The 26,999-nt window shown below is 45.9% G+C and overlaps 1 protein-coding gene across 2 annotated transcripts in view; it reads right to left on the reverse strand.

The window, feature by feature from the left end:
- JAKMIP1 (janus kinase and microtubule interacting protein 1) overlaps window positions 1-26,999 on the reverse strand; it is a 183,546-nt gene that overhangs the window by 60,307 nt on the left and 96,240 nt on the right. For both annotated transcript variants that reach the window (XM_023206885.1, XM_023206884.1), the window contains 5 exons: window positions 8,714-8,923; window positions 8,112-8,231; window positions 4,869-5,015; window positions 3,420-3,560; window positions 2,225-2,284 (listed from right to left, as the gene is read on the reverse strand). In XM_023206885.1, the coding sequence (XP_023062653.1) occupies window positions 2,225-2,284; window positions 3,420-3,560; window positions 4,869-5,015; window positions 8,112-8,231; window positions 8,714-8,923 (678 nt within the window). The remainder of the gene's footprint in view (window positions 1-2,224; window positions 2,285-3,419; window positions 3,561-4,868; window positions 5,016-8,111; window positions 8,232-8,713; window positions 8,924-26,999) is intronic.

The raw sequence follows: 26,999 nt of genomic DNA on the forward strand, positions 1-26,999 counted from the left end.
ATGCCCAACCTGTATTCAGATCACAGTATTACGGACATTTAAAATCCATCATTTATGTCCTTCAATTTCACATAAAGTAAGGTGTTATGTATTAAACTGTATCCCCTAAAAAGATAGGTTGAGGTCCTAACCTCAGTACTTCAGAATGTGACTTATTTGGAAATAGCATCACTGCAGATGTAGTTAAATTATCATGAGGTCACACTGAAGTAGGATGGACTCCTGATCTAGCGTGAGTGGTGGCTTTATACGTGAAGCCGCAGAGACACACAGGTAGAATGTCACTGAAAATTTAGGCAGAGATTGGAGTTCAAGCTGCAAACCAAGGACACCAAAGATTGCTGGGAAACTGCTCTAAGCTAGGAAAAGGAAAGGAAGGGTCTGCTATAGGTTTCAGAGGGAGGGATAATGGCTCTACCGACACCTTAATTTCAGCATTCTGGCCTCTAGAACTGTTAAGACAATATATTTCTTTTCCCTTCTTGTTTTTTTTTTTTTTTTTTTTTGGAGACAGGGTCTTGCTCTGTCACTGAGGCTGGAGTGCAGTGGCACAATCATGACTCACTATAGCCTTGACCTCCTGGGCTCAAGCAGTCCTCCTGCTTCAGCCTCCCAAATAGCTGGGACTTCAGGCGCCACCACATCCAGCTAATTTTTTTTTTTTTTTTTTTTTTGGGGGAGGCAGAGTCTCGCTCTGTCGCCCGGACTGGAGTGCAGTGGCCGGATCTCAGCTCACTGCAAGCTCCGCCTCCCGGGTTTAGGCCATTCTCCTGCCTCAGCCTCCCGAGTAGCTGGGACTACAGGCGCCCGCCACCTCGCCTGGCTAGTTTTTGTATTTTTAGTAGAGACGGGGTTTCACCATGTACCAGGATGGTCTCGATCTCCTGACCTCGTGATCCACCCGTCTCGGCCTCCCAAAGTACTGGGATTACAGGCTTGAGCCACCGCGCCCGGCCCCAGCTAATTTTTAAAATTTTTTTGTAGAGACAGGGTCTTGCTATGTTGCCCAGGCTGATCTCAAACTCCTGGGCTCAAGCAATCCACCCACCCTGACCTTTCAAAATGCTGGAATTACAGGCATGAGGCACTGTGCCCGGCCTTTTTCTGTGGCTCTAAGCCACTGATTTTGTGGTACTTTGTTAAGGCAGCCCTAGGAAACTAACAGATAGGGATTTACATTTATCTTGAAAGACTAGACTATCTGATGCCACCAGTCCACCTTCTTATAGCAACCAGGATTCAGGGCCCAGTTTGCCACAGTTCCCACCACTCCCTATTGTCACCCTGACACCAAGACTGTATGTCCTTGGCCATTCACTATCACATTTGCACGCCGTTTTCCTTATAGATGAGAAATATTTCTCTATAACCACATCTCGATCAAAAGATAAACCAAACGGGGCACTTGTATTCAATAAAAAGGAGAGGAGACCAGCCTAGCCAACATGGAGAAACCCCGCCTCTACTAAAAATACAAAAATTAGCCAGGTGTGGTGGCACATGCCTGTAATTCCAGCTACTCGGGAGGCTGAGGCAGGAGAATTGCTTGACCTGGGCGGTGGAGGTTGCAATGAGGTGAGATGGCATCACTGCCCTCCAGCCTGGGCGACAGAGCGAGACTCTGTCTCAAAAAAAAAAATGGGAGAGGAGACCTGTGTCTTTGTGGAAGCAAAAAATAGGTTTATGGGTTTAAAGCAAACTATGTTTCTGTTTGCTTGTTTGTTTTTGGTATCAGTTCCAGATTGGTCCATGTGGGCATTTGAATTTTACAAGCCCGGCTCCTTCAGACGCTGTTACTAGGAAACAGCAGACCTATGTTTTCCAAAAAGACTACAGTTCTGCATGATTCCAAAAAAACACAAAGCTCCTGATTATTTTCAGAACAGGATATGCTCTGATATAAACCAACCCTGAATGTCCCTTAAATCCTTCAAAAGGTTTAAGTATTTATGTTTTTAATTTTGGGTGAATATACCCTGAGGCCTAAGTAGAGAATTCATCAGGAAGTTTTCCATGAATAAATTACAATAACTGGGTCGCATGACACGGCCATACTGATGTTGCTTTGAGAGACAGCGATGACAGGCTTTTCATCATCAGGCACGCTGAGTTGTGTGTGTCTGCTTCAGGACCCCTGTGAAACCTCCCCCCTCCCACGACCCATCTGCCCTGCAGATCTGTGACACAGTGGCAAGGCAGGGCAGGTGCACCATCGCAGGCTCACCTTGGGCGGTTTCAGACTTTTCCCTCGATGCCTTTTGGAGCGCAACAGCCGTTCTCTCTCCTAGAAGGAAACACAACAGTTGGCATTTCCAGCCAGCCTCACATCTCACGAATCAAAGCCACTGGCTCTCAAAGGGAGCTGGGCCTGCCCGTCCGCACCAGGCATGGCTAGTTCAAGTTCTAAGTGCCCAAGTGATGGCTGCTTCTCTGAACTGAGAGCTACAAGGAGAGTTTATTATCCATCTTTTGACTTTACTGTTATTTCATTGAAATATATTCTTCACCCTAAACTGCACTGAGTCTTTCGTGTAACAAAGCAAAGATGGATGGATGGATAGATGGATGCATAGGTAAGTGGATGGAAGGATGAAAGAATGGATGGATGGATGGATGGATGGATGGATGGATGGATGAAAGGAAGAAAGAGAGAAGTTAAAGAGGTAGAGGGAGATGGAGGCAGGCAAAATGAACATGACAATTATAATCAAAGCCTTTTCTAGAATTTTGATCACTAGCTTTTCTATTCTTTGAAGACCAGTGCATGGAACCATCACACACCCTCTTCGGTGACCAGAACGCATTCTGCTTCTAAGAGCCAACTAAAGCTCCCTGTAGGTGTTCTCTGTCTGTTGCCTAAGCTCCTATCACAGAGAGCTGTGGAATTCTCTGGATGTAATTCCCCACCTGCTTAGGACATGCTCAACCCCCTTTGATAGATGCATGCCCCACATGCACATCCGAAACTCACACAGGCAGCCTTAGCAACATGCTGGTCTGATTATAAGGTTCAAGTTTGTGGGCCCAAACTCACAGTCTGCAACTGCTAAGCTAAAAACCAACCAAACAAACAAAAAGTCTTCTCTGGAACAGATCATGCCAAGTCTCTAAAGGCCAAAAGACATCCTTAAAACTGATACTGCTTCTTAACCACAGCAAGCCAGGGAGAAGATGTGAGAAAAGGGTAGCCATGGAAACTGTCTCCAGGTTCCAGTGATCTCATTTAAGCCAAGGCTGCTTGATGGCAGAATGAAGCAGGAGTGTGCACACCAGGTGAGCTTGGTGACTCCCAAAGTCAGCACTGCCTGACCCTGACCCAGCTCGGCAGCATCACCCTGAGCCCCAACGCCTGTTCCTGACACCCATGTCACCAGTGCCACCCCCACCAGGGGCAGCCGCGCCAGCTGTGCTAGATGTACCAGTGAGAGGTCGTCAATGACGTGCTGTTGCTCCAGCACCTGCAGCCTCAGGAACTCGATCTCCTGCTCATCCCTCGTCAGGCTGAGGTCATTCAGGGAGGTGTGCCGCTTCAGAGAGGCCTGTGCTGACAGCTTTTCTTTCTGCAGCCACAGGGAGACAGACCACCGCAGGGTTAGCGGCCAACAATGTCTGCGAGGGGCAGCGCTGGAGTGGAGCTCAGGGGTGCAGGGACAGAAGGATGGATGGGAGGATTAAAGAGATGACGGCCTGATATGATTTGGCTGTGTCCCCACCCAAATCTCATCATGAATTGCAGCTCCCATAATTCCCACGTGTTGTGGGAGGGGCCCAGTGGGAGATAACTGAGTCACGGGGGCGGTTCCCCCACCCCATGAATAGGTAGTGAATAAGTCTCTGATGTTTTTATACGGGGTTTCCCCCTTTACTTGGCTCTCAATTTCTCTTGTCTGCCACCACGTAAGATGTGCCTACAGCCTTCCACCATGATTGTGAGGCCTCCCCAGCCACGTGGAACTGTGAGTCCATTAAACCTCTTTTTCTTTGTAAATTACCCAGTCTCAGGTATGTCTTTATCAGCAGTGTGAAAATGGACTAATACGTGGCCATCTTGTCCTGTGCTGGAAGAGGGGACAGGGAAGACCAAAGCCAAACCCAAAGTGGGGCTGACCATGCACACTGCTGACAGGAAGGGATGGGCAGGGCCTGGGGGTGGAAGATGACATCTGAAATGAGCCTAGAGAGCTGGGAGGGGAAGGCAGGGGAAGGAGAAGACGCCACACAACAGCAATTACACACACACACACACACACACACACACACACACACACACACACCCCTGCACCTGCTACAGTGCGGACAGCAGAGCGTGTGTGCTATCAGAGCCTCTGTCTTCCCAGCTGTAAAATGGGGGTTGACACTACTCTGAACAATGAACCTGAAAGCATTCTGTAAACTGTCAACTACAAGACACCGCCCCAACTATAAACACCAGGCATCCTAGCTGGAGGAGAAACCCCTCTGCAAAGCATCGCCAGCGATCATCGTAATGGCTTTCACATGCTGGGTGTTCTCTGGGCCCGTTGCCTATGAGGTCTTTACATGCTGTCATTTCATCCGCTTGATGATCCACCATTGTTGATATTTTCATTCCCATTTATGCATGAAGAAACAGAGGCTCAGAGAGAATGGAGGATGTGTTTAAGGACACAGCTGTCTGACTCCCTCAGGGCACAAACACCCACGGCACAGTGAATGTGAGACAGGTGGAGAGAAGGGAGAGATATCTGTGACTGACGCTGCTTCTGGTGCTTCGTGGGGAGGTGGGTGGCAGGTGGGGCCCAGAACATGTGAACTGGGAGGTTCAGGGCTGGAGAATCCCAGACAGAGTTGGGAGTGCCAGGGCTGGCCCCAAGGGGCCCACAGCTCACCATTTCCACGTTTTCCCGCGTGAGGTTCTTGATTTTCTCCTCCATCCTCTGGATACTCTGCAACAAATCCTCATTCTTCTTGTTCATCCGTTTGTTTTTCTCCACCAGGGGCTTCAGCTGAACCTCGGTCTCTCGTGAGCGTTTCAGCTGTGGTTGGAAACAGGCACAGAGGCTCAGACAACGTGACAACAGACAGCCGAGGTCACAGCACCAAGGTGAGCAGACACTCAACCCGGTTAGGACCCCTTCTGAGGCCAGTGTCCTGGATGACACATTTGTTTGCTAGTTGCATGACAATGGGCAAGTTCTCAGCCTCAGTTTCCTCATCTGTCAAATGAGAATCATGGCAGCTCCTGTCTCCTAGGCACATGGTGAGAATTAAATGCAGAGTGGGAGACTCCCCAGTGTTATTTTCATGGAAAGAATTAGAAACAACTTAAATATCTGTCAATATTATGACAACTACAGGCACAGCCACCACATGTGAAGGGGGCACCTTCCCCAGCCCCATGTTATAGACAAAGAACCTGAGCCCAAAGAGAGGAGGCAATGGGCCCACCTTCACAAAGAAAGTGCCAAGAATGCTTTGCACTTTTGCAAAGATTGGTGGTTTGAGTTCACCAAGAATCAAACACAAGGACTGACTCTAGACCCCTGCGTTTACTCCCTAGGCTGTAACTGTTAAGGTAAAATATTCTGATGGTATAGGTTGAAATATAAAATGTACCATGAGACCCATGCATTCTACTTCTAGAAACCCAGCCCACCCCCCAAAATACCACGTAGAAGATACATATGTGTCTTTACTGACTTGAACCTTTATTTAAAGTCAGTAAAGACCCATATGGATCTTCTACATGGCATTTTTTTTTAAACAGAAGGTAGGTAAAATGACATGGGTTATTTTGACAAAGGGTCTCACTTTGTCACCCAGGCTGGAGTGCCGTGGCATGATTTCAGCTCCCTGCAACCTTGACGTCCTGGGCTCAAGTGATCTCCCACCTCAGCCTCCCAAGGAGCTGGAACTACAGGTGTGCACCACTGCGCCCAGCTAATTTTTTTGTATTTTTAGAGACAGGGTTTTGCCATGTTGCCCAGGCTGGGCTCAAACTCCTGAGCTCAAGGAATCTGCCCACGTTGGCTTCCCAAAGTGCTGAGATTAGAGGCATGTGGCACCTCACAGAAATCCAGAAAGCAGCAACAGCCTAAACATCCACCACTGAGAAGAGAGTTCAACAGACCATGGTATATCCACACAATGGACTACCAAGCCATGGTAAAAAGACAAAGACAGATCTCTAAGCGCTGATGGGGAGTGCTGTAATTGATCCATGAAGTGAAAAAAGCAAGTTGTAGAACAATACACAGCAGGGGAAAAAACCTAATTCATAACCATAAAATAAAACAAAAAGTCTCTTGGTGGGTTTCAAGGCATTTATTAAACATTAAAAACATGTAAGAACCACCCCAAACTAGCAGTAGTTACCTCATGATTTTAAGATTGAGGCCAGGCATGGTGGCTCACGCCTGTAATCCCAACACTTTGGGAGGCTGAGGCAGGCTGATCACTTGAGGTCAGGAGTTTAGGACCAGCCTGGCCAACATGGCGAAACCCCATCTCTACTAAAAATATAAAAATTAGCCAGGCATGGTGGCAAGTGCCTGTAATCCCAGCTACTCGGGAGGCTGAGGCAGGAGAATAGCTTAAACCTGGGAGGTGGAGGTTGTAGTGAGCTGAGATCACGTCACTGCACTCAAACCTGGGCAACAGAGCAATACTCCACCTCAAAAAAAAAGATTGAAGCATTGGCAAACTTATCAGTTTCTACTTTTAACTACTTCAGTCTGATCTGACATGTTTCCAGAAGCCTATGTTTTTTCCTAATCCACTCAGTAAACTATTATGCAGCTCATGAGTATTTATGAGCTTATAAATATTTAAATGAAGAGTGGAGACATAATATTCGATGTACAGTCTGATTAAAGCAAAAAAAAAAAAAAACCTTTAAAAATACTGGAAGGAAGTGAATTTATTTTGATCCTGTTAGAGTTGTGGAGAGGTGACACTTATTGACACTGTTCACCACTCATTTTTTTCAAATATTCTTCTGACATACTTCCCTTCATAATAGAAATTAGAATAAACATAAAAATTATGAGGCATCTGTCAAGAAGTTGATGTATCAACTGCCATTACATAAAAATTAGTTTTACTGCTATCCAGAAAATGTAAACACGTTCATGAAATTGCTATTTTTACTGGAGATTTCTTTTTCAACCAGAAGTCCATGTTCATTATTTGTAAAAGTAATGTATAAGTTTTAGTTTACAAGTATATAACATTTTATGCAAAAAAGTAAATAGATAAGCACAAATTAAAATTACCCATAATTACACCACCTAAAAGAATAACTTCTAGCCAGGTGTGGTGGCTCACACCTGTAATCCCAGCACTTTGGGAGGCTGAGGTGGGCAGATCACCTGAGGTCAGGAATTCAAGACCAGCCTGGCCAACATGGAGAAACCCCATCTCTACTAAAAGTACAAAATTCGCCAGGCACGGTGGCGCATGCCTGTAATCCCAGCTACTCGGGAGGCTGAGGCAGGAGAATCACTTGAACCCAGGAAGTGGAGGTTACAGTCAGCCAAGATCATGCCATTGCACTCCAGCCTGGGAGACAAAAGCAAAACTTTGTCTCAAAAAAAGAAAAAAGAAAAAAAAACAAGAATAACTTCTAATATTCAAAATGATGACAATGTATTATTGTTCTGTAAACTACATTTTTCATTTAATTTACTACGAACACATTTTCATGTCAGTTAAATAGGGTTTCCATCATCAATCATCAATCTTAATGATAGTCTAGAATTCACTGTATAAACATTCCATAATCACTATGCCCCATGCTTCAGTATTGAACAATCAGGTTTTTTGGTTTTTTAATTTTTGATTTGGTTTGGTTTGGGTTGTTAATATAAACAATACTGCAATGAACATCCTCTCCACGCTTCTCATGGAACTTCTCCAGTTGTTTGCTCAAGATAAGTTCCTGCAAAAACAAATGGCAGTAAGAGATTTCTTCAATGAGCATGTGTTAGATTTTTAATCAAAAAGAAGTAAGAAGTTAAGTTCAGAGAACCAGAAGGCCTCTGCATTAACTTTCTGTGCAGGGCATGTTTCGGGGACTCAGGGCCCCTTCTTTGCACCCTGCAAGGCACCGCCTGTCTCTCAGGGCTGCTTACCAGTTCATTCCTCTCATCTGCCAACAGCGTATTTCTGTCTTCCAGCTTCCGTATCACTGAATTCAGTTCAGCAATTTTTAGTTGAAATCGCCTCACATCTCGCTCGTCCATATGTTGATCCTAAAAAAAAAAAAAAAAAAAAAAAAAAGTCAAGACGTAAATGTACTTTGAAGAAGTTGTGTGGAGGCTTCTTAGAAAATTCACATGACATAATGGGTGAGATCCTTATTCAGGGGCCCACACGCCATACGGCAAGGTGGGGAACACGCAAGCCCACTGCACACCTGCGAAGACTCCACCTAGAAGGCCACTGAGACTTCAAACCTTTCCGTGGCTCCCTGGGGACCTTGTGGTCAGGCCCCTCCCACCCTGTCTCTCTTACAAAGGCCACCATGCACCGGCACCTCACACAGTGTCCAGCACTTTATAATTTATAACAGGAATTTATCCAGGAATTTATAACATCCCCTCCAATACTGAGTGAAAGAGTGAATGAATGAATGAATACATGCTGCCTCAGTGTCCTCTGTGGCTGACCAGAAGAATGCCCCGTAAATGGATGGGGGACCAGCCTGAGGCTGGCACAAGCTGCTGCCCCTCACCTGGACGCCCATGAGCTCCACCATGTCCCCAATCCCTGGTGGGAGCTCTCTCTTTGGGCTACTGTGGTGTCGCTCGGCCTCCTTGACCTGAACCAGCTGCTCATCCAAAGCCTCTTTCTGCAGAAGCAGCTTCTGGGTCTGCCCAGCCTGCACGCCAAGTTCCTTCTCCAAGGCCAGAATCACACGGTCTTTCCCTTTGATCTCATCCATCTGAAAAGGAGAAAGAATAAGCAGTCAGCCCTAGGGGCTCGTGACCAAGGAAATCTCTCTCCTGCTTGGGGCCTTCAGCTCAGGGAAAGGTCAAAGCAGTGTCTAGGGCCTGAGTCAACTGAATTCAGTAAACTCCAGATGCAGAGCAAGCATAGCCCACAGCCCAGGGCTTGTTCCCTGTCACTGCCCCAAGACAGAGGAGACAGAGCTAGGGGTTAAGGCACATATATATTCAACCTGACACGCATACTGACATCAATGTATGCTCCTGTCTCTCTTATGTTAATGAAATAAAATAAAACACTGCTGGCCCCCAGCCACGCCTCTGCAGCTCAGCTTCTTGGCAGAGTTGGCTTCTCTCTCCGTCTCCAGGCCCATGTCTCCCTCTCAGTCATTGACCCTCTCCCGCCTGGCCACAGCTCCCCAACCCTCACCACCAGACAGCTCCTGCCAAGGTCACCAGTGCTCTCCTGGCCACCAAACCCAGCAGAAAACATTCTGTCCTCCCGCCCTGACTCCGTCACTCACTCCCTGACTCACGACCTCCTGTTCCTTCTCCCCAAGCCCACTTCCCAGTTTCTATATTCTTTATAGGGTATCTTGCTCTGGCTGTCATTGAAGCCTGGCGTTTCCAAGGCTCAGTCCTCTTCTCACTCTGTATCCTCTCCAAGGCAGCCAGGTCCTTCCCAATGGTATCAAGCCCACGGATGCAGCAGATCTTAAACACATGCCTCAGCCCTGACTTCTCTCTGAGTTCCACAATCACAGAACCAGCTGGCTGCTTAACACCTCTGCTTGGATCTCGGAGGGACCACAGCTTTCCCACGTACAAACCTGAACTTAATCTTCAGTTCACCCCCAGCCCTGTCTTGTCCAGCCTTCCTACGGGGGAGTGTCAGAAGGGACACAGGCTCAACACAGTGGGCCGGGTGACAGTGCAGAAACCACACCAAAAAAGGTATGCAGAGGAAGTGTCAGCCCCAGGTCATCCATTCTGGCTTTTTCTGGATGCTCCAGTGAGGGCACTGTCCTGGTTAGATAGCAGCACCCCAAGACCCATGGCCTTCCCGGAACTTCAGAACGGAACCTTATTTGGAAAGAGGGTAACCACAGGTGCAATTAATTAAGATGAGGTCATCCTGGAGCAGGGTGGGCCCTTATGACTGGTGTCTTTATCAGAAGAGAAGATAGACACAGAGGGGAAGGCCGTGTGAAGATGGAGGCAGAGGCTGGAGGGACGTGGCCTCAAGCCAAGGAACTCAAGGTCAGCTAGCAACACCAGCATCAGGAAGAGGCTGGGAAGGATCCTCTTCCACAGCCTTAGGGGGAAGTGTGGGCATGCAGACACCTTGATTTCAATCTCCTGGCCTCCAGAACTGTATGAGAACACATTTCTGTCATGTTAAGCCATGAAGTTTGAGAGTATTTGTTGCAGCAACTGCAAGGAAACAGATGCAAAGGCCCCTCCTGCTCAGCCCGCTCATGTAGCAGGTTACATTTCAGTGGATTACAATCCAAAGCTCTTACTTCTAAATCACATACCTTGATTTCAGACACAGACTGCCATAGCAGAGAATTTAGGTGAAGGGCCCTGTTCTGATAGCAGAGAGAAGCCAGCTAAAATCCCACCCACCCCCCAACCCTTACCATATGACCATGGGCAGGTTGGGCCACCTCTCTGACTCAACTTCTGTCTCTGTAAAATGTGGACAATAAGAAGACTTTAGAACCAACTCTGTCTAACTGTTGAGGAGCTTTAGAGCAACCATGGGAAGAACCTGGCACAGTGCCTGGCATATCGCAAGCCTGCCATCAGTGTTCGCTGCCACTCTTAATCTCTTCTAGCCCCTAGGTAACACGAGGCTATTTTATTTTAAAAGAAGACCACTAAAAACTGAAAAAATAACATAGCAATGAGAGAAGAAAGGAAATGGTACCCCTAGATTCCAGACTGACAGGTTTTCCAGCCAAGTACCACAGTGCTACAGTTCTGATGTGGAATTTCCGTCACTTGCAACCAAAATAATCCTAATCAACATAGAGTTCAGGAAAGAACAACAAACTTGCCAGGGGTATCACTTCTCTCTTATGTGCTGGTTGGGAGCTAGGTACTAATTTGTACTTAAGAGCTCCCTGAAGCACCTTCTTTGGAAGACAAAAGGCTGTTTCCATCAGCCAGGATGATCTCCTGGCCCCTGCAATGGGTGCCCCATGCAGTTTCTCCTAAGCAGCCGCTGAATGTGCCCACTGCTCCCCCTGGTGATGGTCCACCAGCATCTACCTGCTTGGGCCAAATCCCAAATCCCGAGTATTGCCATTTCCAAATGGGTAGGAGTTTCCACAGGAGGAATCTTTAAACATGCTGAAAACGCCACTGCCGATGTAGATGCCAACCCCAAAGCAAAAATCATTATGCAGAAGGAGTTTATTCATTTAATTCGCTCAAGCACGCTTTCATTAACTCAACACATACTGAGCTACGCACTCTCAGTGGGTGCTGAGAAACATTAGTAAGCAAAAGAGATCAGACTCCCTGCCCCGGGAGCTTCTATTCTGCAGGAGGGGGGAGTAGACAATAAACATAATAAATAAGCACACATGGTAGTGATTCAGAGTGATTTGTGCTATGCGGGGGAAAAACAACAATAACAACATCAAAGTGAGGGAAATTGGTAGGGGCAGCTGAGGGTGTTGCAAGTCAACAGGCTGACCATCACGGGTAAGAGAGGGTTCTCATCTGCCCCTCAGTGTCAGCTTTGCAGTGAAGCCCCCACCACTGCCTTCCACCAGCTCCCCACAAAAGGCAGCACCATCGTGAGCAAGACATCTCCAGGATCCCAAATTCTCCACCTGGAAGAGCACCAATTCCCCCTTGTCCTAGTAAGTGAGACAGAGGGCTTCTGCCCCAGCCACCACAAGAAAGTTTCCTAGAAAATATTCTCAAACAGCAGAGATGGCATCTAGAAATGGCCAGCCGGCCAATGCAGAACACATTCCAGAGCCAGCATGAGAGTCCTGAGGCCCCAGAGGTTAAGACACTGGCAAGCTCATGTAGCAAGATGCAGGCACACTCACAGTTCACTGACTTCACTCCTGGATCACAAGCTGAGCTCTTAATGATCCTACCTCACTGCCCTTGGGACCCGGATGAAATCCTGAGCTTCCTGGAACTGCTCACCTGACCGTATGGAACATCCCTCAGCTTCCTTCCCGCATCCATCTCCCCTTCTCCCACACACCCAGTCTCAGCATGTGCAGTAGGAAAGGGGTGGAACTAACACTACTGTAAGTTCCCAGGGCAGTCCCTGATTGGCTTATGCCACCCAAATGTCCCGGCCCCAACAGTAATTGCTTCAGGATGGATGCACAACCCAACCAGCACCAATGGCCAGAAGAGGGCAGCGCCAGGATCCTCCTGTTTTTCTTTAGGAGCTGAGAAAGGGACTCTGGGCGGTGTGGTGTAAGAACACAGGACCTGGCATAGTGGTGGCAATCCCCCAACACAGCATGAGAGCCCACAGCCTGGGAATGACACAGCGGGAGGCAGAGCAGAGCGCGAGAACCCCAGGATCCTGGATGACATCATTAGTGCACCTGGAGCCGCTCCTACAGCAAATCCCGTGACTTCAGTTGGGAGAGCCAATAGACTTCCATGGCCTAAGCTGGTTTGATATGGAATTTCTGTCACTTGCGACCAAAAGAATCGCAATCAACAGAGTTCACGAAAGAATGACAAACTTGATGTTGGCTATCACTCCTCTCAATGCTAGCATGAGCTAGGTACTATTTTATACTTAAAAGACACTCTCTGAGTCTTTAGAAGATCCTCAAAGTGGACATCATTTACCCCAAGTTACACGCAAACTTGAGGCCCAGCGCTAACACTCCAGTTAGCAGCAGAACCATGACTCAAATGCAGATTGTCCTCTCCAAGCCCTCACTGTCCCCTCTGCCCCGAAGGAACAGAGTCCGGTTGTTTCTTGGCAGTCAAGTACACCAGGAAACGTATCTCAGTGAAAACAAGCCCACCGACCCATGACTGATTTGGTGAGCTCCACTTCATTGCAAAGTTTGGGGGACTCAAAGACTGAAGCAGATGCCACTATCCCAACATCCATTCTCATTCTTGGTACCTGTAGTGAGGTGAATAATGTCCCCCAAAATGTCACGTCTATCCCGAAAATCAGAATGTGACCTTATTTGGAAATAGGGCCTTTGCAGATGAAATGAAGATGCACATTAAGATGAGGTCATACCAGGTTAGGGTGGACCCTAAACCCACTGACTGGCATCCTTAAAAGAAGAGGACACCTGTAATCCCAGCAGTTTGGGAGGCCAAGGCAGGTGAATCACCTGGGGTCAGGAGTCTGAGACCAATCTGGCCAACATGGTGAAACCCCATTTCTACTAAAAATACAATAATTAGCCAGGTGTGGTGGTACATGCCTGTAATCCCAGCTACTTGGGAGGCTGAGGCAGGAGAATTGCTTGAACCTGGGAGGCGGAGGTTGCAGTGAACTGAGGTCACGCCACTGCACTCCAGCCTGAGTGACAGAGTGAGACTCTGTTTCAAAAAAAAAAAAGAGGAAGAAGAAGAAGAGGACAAGATGCAGACATGCAGGTTAGAAGGCCATGTGCAGGCAGAGACTGAAGTGGTGCAACTGCAAGTCAAGAAATGCCAAGGACTTCCAGCCACACCAGAAGCTGTAAGAGGCCAGAAAACACTTTCACCCTAGAGCCTTCCAAGGGAGCATAGCCCAGCCGATACCTTGATTTGGGACTTCTGGACTCCAGAACTGAAGAGAAAATAAATGTCATTGTTGTAAGCCTCCAAGGGTGTGGTAATTAGTTAGTGGGGCGAATGTCCCCCAAAATGTTACGTCTACCCCGAAAATCAGAATGTGACCTTATTTGGAAATAGGGCCTTTGCAGATGAAATGAAGATGCCCATTAAGATGAGGTCATACCAAGTTAAGGTGGACCCTAAACCCACTGACTGGCATCCTTAAAAGAAGAGGACACCCGTTAGAGCTGCCCCCAGGAAACTAACAGAGCACCACACCAGGGTTTCTCAGAAGCCACAGGCCACACAGTATGGGTTCCAGGATCACCTTAAACTAGAACATCACTGTCCCACGTTGACCATGATCACCTTAAACTTGAGCATCACCATCCCATGTTGACCATAACCACCTTAAACTAGAGCGTCACTGCCCCACATTGACTGTGACTGCCTTAGAGTGTCAAAACCCCATGTTGACCATAACCACCTTAAACTAGAGCATCACTGCCCCACATTGACCATAACTGCCTTAAACTAGAGCATCACCACCTCAGATTGACCATAACCACCTCAAACTAGAGCATCACCGCCCCATGTTGACCATAAGCACCTTAAACTAGAGCGTCACCACCCCATGTTGACCATAACTGCCTTAAACTAGAGCGTCACCACCCCATGTTGACTATGACCACCTTAAACTAGAGCGTCACCACCCCATGTTGACCATAACCACCTTAAACTAGAGCATCACTGCCCCATGTTGACCATAACTGCCTTAAACTAGAGCATTGCCACCTCAGATTGACCATAACCACTTTAAACTAGAGCGTCACTGCCCCATGTTGACCATGACTGCCTTAAACTAGAGCATCATTGCCCCAGATTGACCATAATCACCTTAAAGAAGAGCGTCACTGGCCCACATTGACCATGATCGCCTTAGAGTGTCAAAACCCCATGTTGACCATAACCGCCTTAAACTAGAGCATCACCACCCCATGTTGACCATGACCGCCTTAAACTAGAGTGTCACCGCCCCATGTTGACCATGACCGCCTTAAACTAGAGCGTCACCGCCCCATGTTGACCATGACTCCCTTAAACTAGAGTGTCACCGCCCCATGTTGACCATGACCGTCTTAAACTAGAGTGTCACCGCCCCATGTTGACCATGACTGCCTTAAACTAGAGTGTCACCGCCCCATGTTGACCATAACCGCCTTAAACTAGAGTGTCACTGCCCCATGTTGACCATGACTCCCTTAGAGTGTCACTGCCCCATGTTGACCATGACTGCCTTAAAAGTGTCACTGCCCCATGTTGAGCATAACTACCTTAAACTAGAGCATCGCCACCTCAGGTTGACCATAACCACCTTAAACTAGAGTGTCACTCCCCCACGTTGACCATGACTGCCTTAGAGTGTCAAAACCCCATGTTGACCATAATCACCTTAAACTAGAGCTTCACCGCCCCATGTTGACCATAACCACCTTAAACTAGAGTGTCACCGCCCCACATTGACCATGATCGCCTTAAACTAGAGTGTCATCATCCAATGTTGACCATAACCACCTTAAACTAGAGAGTCACTGCCCCATGTTGACCATAACCACCTTAAACTAGAGCGTCACTGCCCCATGTTGACTATGACCACCTTAAACTAGAGCGTCACTGCCCCATGTTAACCATAACCAACTTAAACTAGAGCATCACTGCCCCATGTTGACCATAACTGCCTTAAACTAGAGCATCACCACCCCAGATTGACCATAATCACCTTAAACAAGAGCGTCACTGCCCCATGTTGGCCAAGATCACCTTAGAGTGTCAAAACCTCATGTTGACCATAACTACCTTAAACAAGAGCATCACTGCCCCATGTTGACCATGACCGCCTCAAACTAGAGCGTCACTGCACCATGTTGACTGAGACTGCCTTAAACTAGAGCATCACTGCCCCATGTTGACCATAACTGCCTTAAACTAGAGCATTGCCGCCCCAGATTGACCATAACCACCTCAAACTAGAGTGTCACTGCCCCGTGTTGACCATAACCATCTTTTCTTCTTGACTTTTACTACGAGGCATCCTAATGTGTAGACAAAAGTCTAAAAGCTTTCTTGCATTTCTAATCCAATCCAGCTGACAAAGAAATGAAACTGGCAGCCCATCTCCTGAATATGTTGCCATGGGCAACAGGTTTGCTTAAGGAGTGATATTTATCAGACAGGGTGTGGGTGAATAGGAGAAATGGACATTTGATCTTTTCACTCCTTCTCCTAAGTGGGCCATTTTGGGTGAAAACCATCCACACAATGAGATACCTGAATGGGGGAGATTTTTGTTTGGCATTGAAATGGAAACAGAGCCTTTATGATACTAGATCCCTGGCACATTTTAAATTAAGCTCAAACTGTCTCTTGTGCAAATACACAGGGATTTTTCCCCCATTTTACTTCTCTTACATATACATTTTTCCTATAACAGAGGAACATATTTTACAGGTATCCTATTACAGAAACTATAAGCTGCTAGATGCTTTAGCTCACTTGCTTGTTTAATTCTAACTCTCGGCAGATATGGGAATACCCCTATTTTATAGGTGAAGTGCTACAGGCTTGGAGACAGTAACCACCTGTCCCAGGGTCACATGGCAAACAAACGGGAAACCCAGAATCACCCGGGGCAGCCTCTCTCCAAAGGCTTCTCTTCCCACCATGTGATGACTCCCCCCTGAACACATACCCATGAACACATGTGATAGAGAAAAGGGGCTGGAGACTGTTCCTGAGGACTCAGTATTGGTGTGCTTGCACTGTCTATAAATTAGAAATTTTAAACTGACACAGCTCTTCTGCCATTCTTGGCACAGTATGGGGTTAAGGCATGAACTAGTGGTTTGTCACTAACTGTGGGACCCAGGCTATAGCTGGATGAGGACTTTAAAAGGGTGTCTCGTCACCTGCCTCCAGTCCCAAAATCTCTTCCAGCATCTCACCTCCCACAAAGGGCCCCCAGCCCCAGCTTACACCCTCCCCATGCTGGGACACTCACTATCTCCCCAGGAGGCTCTTAGTTTCTAAGAACCTTTGGAATCTCAGAGTTTTTCTGATGTTGAGGGTGGGGAATAAATGAATATATCCTCAAATCATCAGGACTTTTTAAAAGGCAAGGAAAAGAAAAGAGAGAGCTCCCTTCTTCCCCAGCAATACTCTCAGTGCCTTTCACTGGTGTCCTGCCCCCTCCCTCCCAGCCATCCTCACCTGAGAGCACATTCCAGGTGTGGTGGAATCCTGGCCAGCCCACAACCTGCAAGCAGAGGAGCCCTGTCCCGTCAGTGAGAGGGGACCAGTGTGGGTACAGGCACTTCTGCTCTCTGAAGCCATTCACTTTCCCTAGATCTCCTTCCTGTGCTACAAAATGAGACACTGGGCGAAGAACCATTTCCTGCCAACGGACTTGTATACTGACGCCCAAGAGGAAACCAGAGCACCACCCCCTGCAGCGGCAGGCTCCCCTCCCCATGGCCACACCCCCTTCCTGCTCCTCTGGGAACGCACGGGGCTTGGCAGAGGTGGGTTTTAAGCCATTGAGAGAACATTGTTTGTGCTGCCCAGCTATGAAAGCCTATAGGAGGAAAAGATAGAATATAAGCAAAATACCCTTTGTCGTTATTCTGTCACTGAAGCTCTCAGTGCACACCATGGTGAGGTCTGCAGGGAAGCATGGCCCCTTCTAAGAGGGTCCTTGACCCCAAGTCATCAGAAGGCAGAGAATGGAAAACCTTTTCAGCGTTCGTTCAGACCCACTATGTCAGTCATCATCACATGCACAGGAGATGGAATCAGAAACGCATTCCTGGGAGCCATTCCCCCAGATTCAGGTGCAGGGGCCTCGATTCTACCTGTGACACTTCATCTACTGTGTGGCGGGCACAAGGTGTTTGTTTATGTTCTCATTTATATCTTTTGCCAGAAATACTTCACACTTTTAAAACTTCTATTAAAAGTAAGAAAACAAAGTCTCCAGTACTTGACAACAGGATTCCATTATATTTTCATTTTGTATTTTACTGGGAATTCAAGTATCAGATATCATCATGGCTATTTTAGAGATATGGTTAAAATGATCACATCATGGCCCTATTACTTCCAAACCTTTGCCAGTGTTTCTGCCTCTGCGTAGGATCAACTAACAAACTCCTATGCATCCTTCAAAACCCAGCTCAGACCTCATTTCCTCTGTGAAATGACTCCTGCATCTACCCACAGGAGTGACCACATCCTCTTCTTTGCTGCTGCCTCTTTGGCTTGCATGGTCCTATTGCTGAACTGACCTGCTCACACTCCTGTTAATTGTAAGCTCTTTGCTGCCTGGAACCATGTCTTATTTTTCTCTATAACTCAGTAAATGAATATGCAACTGAGGGGGAACTGTCCTGCCCAGGGCTCTATGTGTTCCTGGGCCATTCTGACTGACAGCAAATTTCATCGCCGTGGATGACTATAAACAGTGTCCAGCTCCCATTCAACTAATTGTTTACTATTAATGTGCAGCAATCGGCAGCAAGTCCAGATCATGTGTCTCTTCCAAGGCTGATAACCAACCCAACGAGATGTCCCAAAAAGAGAGCTTCAGAAACTATCACTCGAATTCTTACGCAAAGCTGTCGCCTCATAAAGGTCAGCAGTCTCTTAAAGTTCAGGGTCCTGAACCAGACACCGCCCGTAGTACAATGAATGATGTCCACCTGTACAGGGACGTGTGGCTGCCATGCCCTGAAAAGTATCCTGTCTCCAGAGAGGAATGATGCTTACTTGGGAAGAGGTCACTTTCCTCAAAGGAGCCAGGTTTGCAGGTGGTGGGAGTTGGTGGGGGACAAGTCCTGGCTTGGTGCCTCTGCCCGCCACTGCACGATGTGTCTGGCCAACCTGTGCCCAGGGCTCCAGAGTCCCACCTGCACAGGAAGGCTGCATCTTCCCTCTTTTCTGCTGCCCTGGCTGGGCCGGGCAGTCCCCAGATGTCCTGCCCTTCACCTCCCAAGCTGAGATCACATGGAAGGGGGTGTCACCTGTCACCCCTATAGACTGCAAGCTCCCTGCAGATGGCCCCCTGAGAGGCTAGCCCAGCAGGCATCTATATAGGGAACATACATCGAACACATGCCACTCTCAGTTCATGAGTTTTAAAAACAACCATTATGGTTTTATAAAAGCATAAAATAAAATCTCAAACAATCTGTGCTAGCCCCCGGGTCTAGCTCAGAGCAGGTGCTCACCAAATGGAGTGCCCGGAAAATATATAGACTCTCTTCCGTAATTTTCTGGCAAAAAAGAAAGAAAACACTCTCCTTTATCTCCCAGCTGCCTCAAGCTAGATGCAAAAGGACCACTGAGAAGGCCAGAAATGAGCCACTCCTACCCAACCGACAGGAGGAATTGTGCTGAGAAAACAGCCCCGCCCCAGTGAGAGGGCTCAGCAGATAGTCCTGGGAGTAAACAAACCAACCAACCTCCGGGGCCCCTGGGGTCTCAGGAGCTGCAGGCACCCAGCCTAGGCTGGCCCATCGGCCCCTCTTTTCCTAGTTGAGATCCTCAGGTCCAAGGCCTTAAGCTGGCCTTGATTCTTCCTACCTTGTCAACTAGTTCCCAACAGCGGCACTCTTTTAAAACTAAAGTTTTGACTCTTATTAGGAAAGGAATGCAGATCCATTATAGAAAATGAAAAATACAACTCTTACTGGGAAAGGAATGCGGATCCATTACAGAAAATGAAAAATACAGCCAGACGCAGTGGCTCACACCTGTAATCCCAGCACTTTGGGAGGCAGAGGCGGGAAGTTTGCTTAAGCTCAGGAGTTCAAGACCAGCCTGGGCAACATGAAGAAACCTTGTCTCTGCAAAAAATACAAAAAATTAGCTGAGCATAGGTGGTCCTGGCTATTCAGGAGGCTGAAGTGGGAGGATTGCTTGAGCCCAGAAAGTAGAGGCTGCAGTGAGCTGTGACTGCACCACTGCACTCCAGCCTAGGCAACAAAGCAAGACCCTGTCAAAAAAGAAAAAAGATAGAAGAAATATAAAAAGGAAGAGGGAGAGGAGGGAGAGGGGAAGGAAGGAAGGAAGGAAAGAAGGAAAGTGGAAGGAAGGGGGAGTGGGGGAGGGAGGAAGGGAAAGAAAAGAAAGAGGGAAATGAAAGAAAAGAAAGAAATAGCAAAGGAAGGAAGAAGGGAAGGAAAGAAAGAAGGAAGGGAGGGAGGGAAATAAAAGTAGCAGGAAAGAAAAGAAAGAAGGAGAAAAGATAAAAGGGAAGGAAAGGGAGAAAGGACGGAAGGGAGGGAGGGAGGGAAGCAAGGAAGGGGAGAGACAGCGAGAGAAAGAAAGGGAGGAAAGAAGAAAGGAAAGAAAGAAGAAAGGAAGGAAAATTAAAAATACAACAAAGAACAGAGAAGGAAATGGAAAGCCCCCGTGATGTCAGGATCCCTCATTCTACTTCTGCAAGACAGAGTCCTGTTTGCAGCCATACATCCCGTTTTTTAATCTTCTGTGTTCACTTTCCCAAGTCTCTATAGCTTGTCATAAATGCCTGAGTCATTGTCCTGACTCAGAAACTCGAGGCAGCAAATGCAGATGCAATAGACCCCTGGCAGAACACACACAGCACCATCTGATGTGTATGTAAGATTTTGTGCATGCTTTTGCGCATTTCCTTCGGTAGACTCCTGGAAGTGGAGTTAGCACGCTAAAGGGCAGGAGTGTGCTTAAAGCTGTTGTTTGCACAGAGGCGGGGGCATCTGCTATGCACCACACTGCACAGGCTCTGGGCTTTCACAGTGTACAAGACAGACTCAGGCCCTGTCCTGACAGAACTTGGATCCTAGTAGGGGAAACACACAAGAAATCATCAAAGAGAGACAGATAAAAATGTCAGATGAGAAGTGCTGTGGCAAGGATGGGAAAAGGTGGCATGTAATTGAGTGACTCAGGGCTGGTCTAGATGATGCTCAGGCAGGCCTCCCTGCACAAGGGACACCGAGGTGGGAGCTACTCAGTGGGAAAGAACCAGATGTGCAAAGATCGGGGGCAGAGCACTCCCGGCCAAGGACCCAGGAGTGCCTGTGGAAAGGCCCTGGGCCTGAGAACAACCTGCCAAAGGCAACTGCTGTCTTCTCTTTTGACACTTGAATTATACCCCACCTTGAAAAAAAAAATCCTGGCTAATTTGATTGGAAATGATAGCATCCTGCTGTTTTAATTTGCATTTCGTGACTGGTGAGGTTAAACTCATTTTTATGTTTAATAGGCATTGCTTTTCTTTTTTGTGAACTGTGTGTTCCCATGGTTTCACTAATTATAAATTATTGTTCCTCTTGTAAACTTGACAAACTTTTTATACACTGAGAATGTTAACCCTGTGCCACATTGTTTAAAGACTATTTCCCAGGCTATAGCTTCACTCTCCATTTTTCTAAAAGCCTGCATGCCATCTGTCCATCAAATACTCTGTTGAGGAAACTGGGGGTAGAATAATATTTGTTATTATCATTATAACAAATTCATTTTCAGATCTCATTGGACATTGCTTTTAATCCTGTATCATTCAGAATCAAGTTTTTAAAGAGGATCAGCCTGAGGCTGAGTATAAAATTCCCATTCAACTTTTACCCTGTAAAATGGGAGTATGGATTGAATATCCCTTATCTGAAATGTTTGGGACCAGAAGTGTTTGAGGATTTTTGGATTTTAGAATATTTGCACATTTGAGGATTTTTGGATTTTTGAGGATTTGAGGATTTTTGGATTTTAGAATATTTGCACATACATAATGAGATATCTTGAGGATGGGACCCAAGTCTAAACATGAAATCCATTTGTGTTTCACATACACTTATATATATAGCTGAAAGGTAATTTTATACAATATTTTTAATAATTTTGTACACGAAACAAAAGTCTGTGTACACTGAAACATCAGAAAGCAAAAGTCTCACTGTTTTAGCCACCCAAGTGGACAGTCTGGGGTTGTCTGGCATCACCATCATTCCTGATAGTGAATTTATTTATTTATTCAAGACAGACTCTTTCTCTGTCACCCAGGCTGGAGTGCAGGGGCATGATCATAGCTCACAGCAGCCTCAATCTGCTGGCTTCAAACAATCCTCCCACCTGGGCCTCCTGAGTAGCTGGGACTACAGGGGTATGCCACCAGGTCCAGCTAATTTTTAAATTTTTTGTAGAGGCAAGGCCTCACTGCCCAGGATGGTCTCGAACTCTCAGCCTCAAGCAATCCTCCCACCTGAAGTATTGGGATTACAGTCATGAGCCATCTCGCCCAGTTCTGACTCTGAATTTAGACGCTACCAATAAGCAATCATTTCTTACACTTATTCACACATACCATTGACATAGTGGAAAAGATAATGTGCTCGGGGTAACATGTAAGCATGCTTGCGTGGGAGAGTCTGGGTGTGGATGGAAGCTCTATCACAGCTGAAGGGGGCTAGGGGGATCTTTTTTCCCCTTGGGTATGCTGAATACACTGCGTTGTACACAGTTGCATTTTGAATGCGATCTGTCACAGGAGGTTGGGTGTGCAATTTTCCACTTGTGGCTTCACGTTGGCACTCACAAAGTTTCAGATTTTGGAGCATTCGGGCCTTTGGCTTAGGGATGCTCAACCTATTTCTATACCACCTTTGCAGAACTCCATAGGACGGGGGAAGCTGCCCCATTTTGCAACAATAAATGCAATAAGAAGTGTTCATTCTCATCCTCATTTGACAAATGGTGTGAATCAATCATTCCATGGGAAAAGCCAGGCCCATGCTTGCTTAGGCAGCTTGGAGAATTTGATTCCCTTTATCAAAATCACTCAAGACCAGGATGTTAGGTTTTTGTCTGGCTTTGAGTATTTCAAAGGTAGTGAAAGTTCTCTCTGTGGAATAGGAAAGAATAATTAAAATGCAATGCCCTTTATGGCTCACTTACATTGTGGAACAGAAAAGCTGTGACTATGAATTGAATCAGAGATAACAAAAGTGTAGTGTGGAGTTTGGAGTTCAAGAACATGGTTCTGATATGCATGAGTCTCATTTAACAAGGTGCTGTGCAAATCCACGTCTGCCTGAACACACTTTACGCAACTACCACCCAGGTCAAAAAAGAAACATTCCTCGTCTCATGTGATGGCTCACACCTGTAATCCCAGCACTTTGGGATGCCAAGTCAGGCGGATCACCTAAGGTCAGGAGTTCGAGACCAGCCTGGCCAACATGGTGAAGCCCCGTCTCTACTAAAAATACAAAAAAAAAAAAAAAAAAAAAAAAAAAATTAGCCAGATGTAGTTGCAGGCACCTGTAATCCCAGCTACTCGTGAGGCTGAGGCAGGAGAATCGCTTGAATCCAGGAGGTGGAGGAGGTTGCAGTGAATCGATATCACACCATTGCACTCCAGCCTGAGCAACAAGAGCGAAACTTCACCTGAAGGAACGAAGGAAGGAAGGAAGGAAGGAAGGAAGGAAGGAAGGAAGGAAGGAAGGGGGGAGAGAGAGAGAGAGAAAGAAAGAAAGGAAAAAGAAAGAAAGACATAAAGAAAGAGAGAAAGAAAGAATAAAAGAAAGAGAGAGAGAAAGAAAGAAAGAAAGAAAAAGAAAGAGAAAGGGGAAAGGAAGAAGGAAGGGAGGAAAGAAGGAAGGAAGGAAGGAGAGAGAGAGAGAAAGAAGAAAGAAAGAGAAAGAAAGAAAAGAAAGAAAGAAAGAAAAAAAGAAAGAGAGAAAGGGAAAGGAAAGGAAGAAGGAAGGAAGGAAGGAAGGAAAGAAGGAAAGAAGGAAGGAAGGAAGGAAGGAAGGAATTCCTGATGCTCGAGAAGGCTGGCTCCTGCCGCTTCCTGATCAACCCCACACCCGGAGGTCATCCACACTGTTATTCTAGCACCTTAGATTAGTTTTTACCCTTCTTAAACTTCATGTGAGTAAAATCATGCAGTATGTAGCTTTTGTGCTCATCTTGTTTGGTTTGTTTATGACACCACATATAGGAAATTCATTCATTCTCTTGCCTGTTTTGGAAATCCATTTTTTCCCATTGCTGTGTAATATCCCATTGACTAAACACACCTTTATCCATCTTATTGCTTCATCTATTGCTCACAGAGCATATTTTCTATCATTTTCCTTTAGGGAAAGCGGGTCTTTATATTTAAAAGTGTGACTTGTGGGCTGGGCGCGGTGGCTCAAGCCTGTAATCCCAGCACTTTGGGAGGCCGAGACGGGCGGATCACGAGGTCAGGAGATCGAGACCATCCTGGCTAACACGGTGAAACCCCGTCTCTACTAAAAATGCGAAAAAAAAAAAAAAAAAAAAAAAAAAGTGTGACTTTTGTATCCACTCTGACAACTTCTGCATTTTAACTGGTTTAGTCCATTTACATTTGATGTAACTACTGATATGACTTGTTTAATTCCACCATTTTGCTGTCCCTTCTCCATTTGTCCCATCTGTTTTTTTTCCCTGCTTTGGTCCTTCTTTGCTACCTTCTTTTAGTGCAAACAGATTTCTTTAGTCTCTCATTTTATTTCCACTCTTTGCTTTTTAGCTGTGCCTCCTTTTGCTGCCTTTTTAAACCTTGATTTGTCACAGCCTCCTTGAATTCATAGCGTCACGCACCCCCTCAGACAAGATTGAAGGACTGTGCAAGAGTACAGATCCATTTACCACCAACCACCCCACCCCATCCTTTCTAGATTTTTTAATGCATTTTACTTCTGCATATGTCATAAACCCCACAATACAATGTGATTGTTTTTCTTTAAACAGTCACTTGTGTTTAAAATAAATTGAGAAAAACAGATCATCTCAGACATTGACTCTCCTTTACCCATTTCTTCTGTTCTTTATTCCCTTCCAAGAGAACTAAATTCCCATCTGGCATTGTTTCTCTTCACCTGCAGAACCTCCTTTAGCATTTTTGGTGGTGCAGCCTCTGGTGACAAATAATCTTAGCTTCCTTTTACCTAAAAGGTCTTTATTTCACTCTTATTGTAAAAGAATATTTTTTGCTGGATATGAAATTCTGAGTTAACAGATGTCTCTGTTTCGCTTTAGAGCGCTTAAGTGTATGAGACGCTACCAGGGGCGAGGCTGCTCCATGTCCTTGCCATTTCTCGGCACCGTTAGCTTTTTAATTTAGCCATCCTGGTGCCTGAGCAGTGTTGTCTCGTTGTATGCTTTTCTTCCTCTTATAAATATGCTCTTTTTAAATGCAAATACAAGATCCACTGTTAAACTTTAATCAATCCTATTTAAATTTCCAATTTTTCTTGTTTTAAACATTTTAGAGTTTAATTTATATAGCATGAACTTCATCGATTTTTAGTAAGTCTTCCAAGTTGTGGAGCCATCATTATAATCTGTTTCAGAACCTTCCTCACCCAGTAAGATCCCTCATGCTCATTTACAGCTAATCTCCATTCCAACTAGTCCCTGTCAGTCACTAACCTACTCTCTGTCTCTATAGATTTGGCTATTCTGGAGATTTCATATAAATGCAAGCATACAATATGAGGTCTTTTGTGTCTAACTTCTATCATTTAGCATAACGTTTATGAGGTTCAGAAATGTTATAGATATTGTAGCATAAATCAATATTTCATACCATCTCATTGTTGACTCACATTGTGTTATACAGACATGCCACATTTATCCATTCACCAACTGAGGACATTTGGACTTTTCCCACTTGTTGACTATTAAATGCTGCCATAAGCATTCATGTACAAATCTTTATGTAGATACATGTTTTCATTTCTCTTAGGTAGATACTTAGGAGTAGAACTACAGAGTCCATAGGGATCCTTTTTTTAGACTTTTTAAGAAACTACCAAACCACTTATCAAGGTGGCTATACCATTTTAAAGTCCTATCAGAATGACAGTACTCACTCCTCCACATGCTAGCCAACATTTACTATTGTCTGTTTTTTTTTAGTCACTTCTAGTGGATGAGAATTTATATCTAGTTATAATTTTACTCTGGTTCCCTGATGATCAATGAGGTAGAACACCTTTTCACATATTTGTTAGTCATTTAATTATCCTGCTCTTGAAATATTCTTTCAAGTTTTTGCCCATTTTTAATTGAGTTATTTTTCGTATTGTTTTATAGTTTTTATAATGTGCATAAAAGTTCTTTGCGGTATAGGTATTGAACATCTCTCAGCCTGTAATTTGCCTTCTGTCTCTTTTATTGGTGCCTTTTGATGAACAATGATTATTTCATGTCCAATGCACAACCCTCTCTGAATAGTATATTCATGTAAATAGTGTATTGTGTCCTGCTTAAGAAATATTTACCATGTCCCAAGATCATGAAAAAAGTCTGTTTTCTACTAGTAGCTTTATTGTTTTACTTTTCATGCGTAGGTCTATGGACCACTTTGAATTAATCTTCTTGGGTAGTAAAATATAGACTTCATACTACATACAGACAGAGTGTGTGTGTGTGGTGTGTGGTGTGTGTGTTTCCTGTTTGTTTTTTTTCTTACAGATAGCTAACCAGTCCAATATTGTCCATTGAAAGAAGATCATCCTCTTGGCCGGGCGCGGTGGCTCAAGCCTGTAATCCCAGCACTTTGGGAGGCCGAGACGGGCGGATCACGAGGCAGGAGATCGAGACCATCCTGGCTAACACGGTGAAACCCCGTCTCTACTAAAAATACAAAAAACTAGCCGGGGGAGGTGGCGGGCGCCTGTAGTCCCAGCTACTCCGGAGGCTGAGGCAGGAGAATGGAGTAAACCCGGGAGGCGGAGCTTGCAGTGAGCTGAGATCTGGCCACTGCCCTCCGGGTGGGGCAAAGAGCAAAACGCCGGCTCACAAAACCAAAAAAAAAAAAAAAAGAAAGATCATCCTCTCTATAGTGAACTGCCATGCTATCTTTTTCCACATACGTGAAGATGTACTTCTGGACTCTTCTGTTCCATTGACCTGTCTCTCTAAACTTCAGCCTTACTGTCTGATTATTGTAGCTTTGTAGTAAACTTTGTTACAGGTTGTATGAAACTTCCAATTTTTCTCTTCTTCAAGATTGTGATCCACAACCTTTCAATTTTTTACATCAAATTTAGAATGTGCTTGCCAATGTCTGCATTTAAAAAGTCTGCTGGGGGCTGAGCGCGGTGACTCACGTCTGTAATCCTAGCACTTTGGGAGGCCGAGGCAGGCAGATCACTTGAGATCAGGAGTTCAAGACCAGCCTGGCCAACATGGCAAACCCCCATCTCTACTAAAAATACAAAA

This window comes from Piliocolobus tephrosceles, chromosome 3 (assembly GCF_002776525.5).
Source record: "Piliocolobus tephrosceles isolate RC106 chromosome 3, ASM277652v3, whole genome shotgun sequence".
Taxonomy (NCBI): Eukaryota; Metazoa; Chordata; class Mammalia; order Primates; family Cercopithecidae; genus Piliocolobus; species Piliocolobus tephrosceles.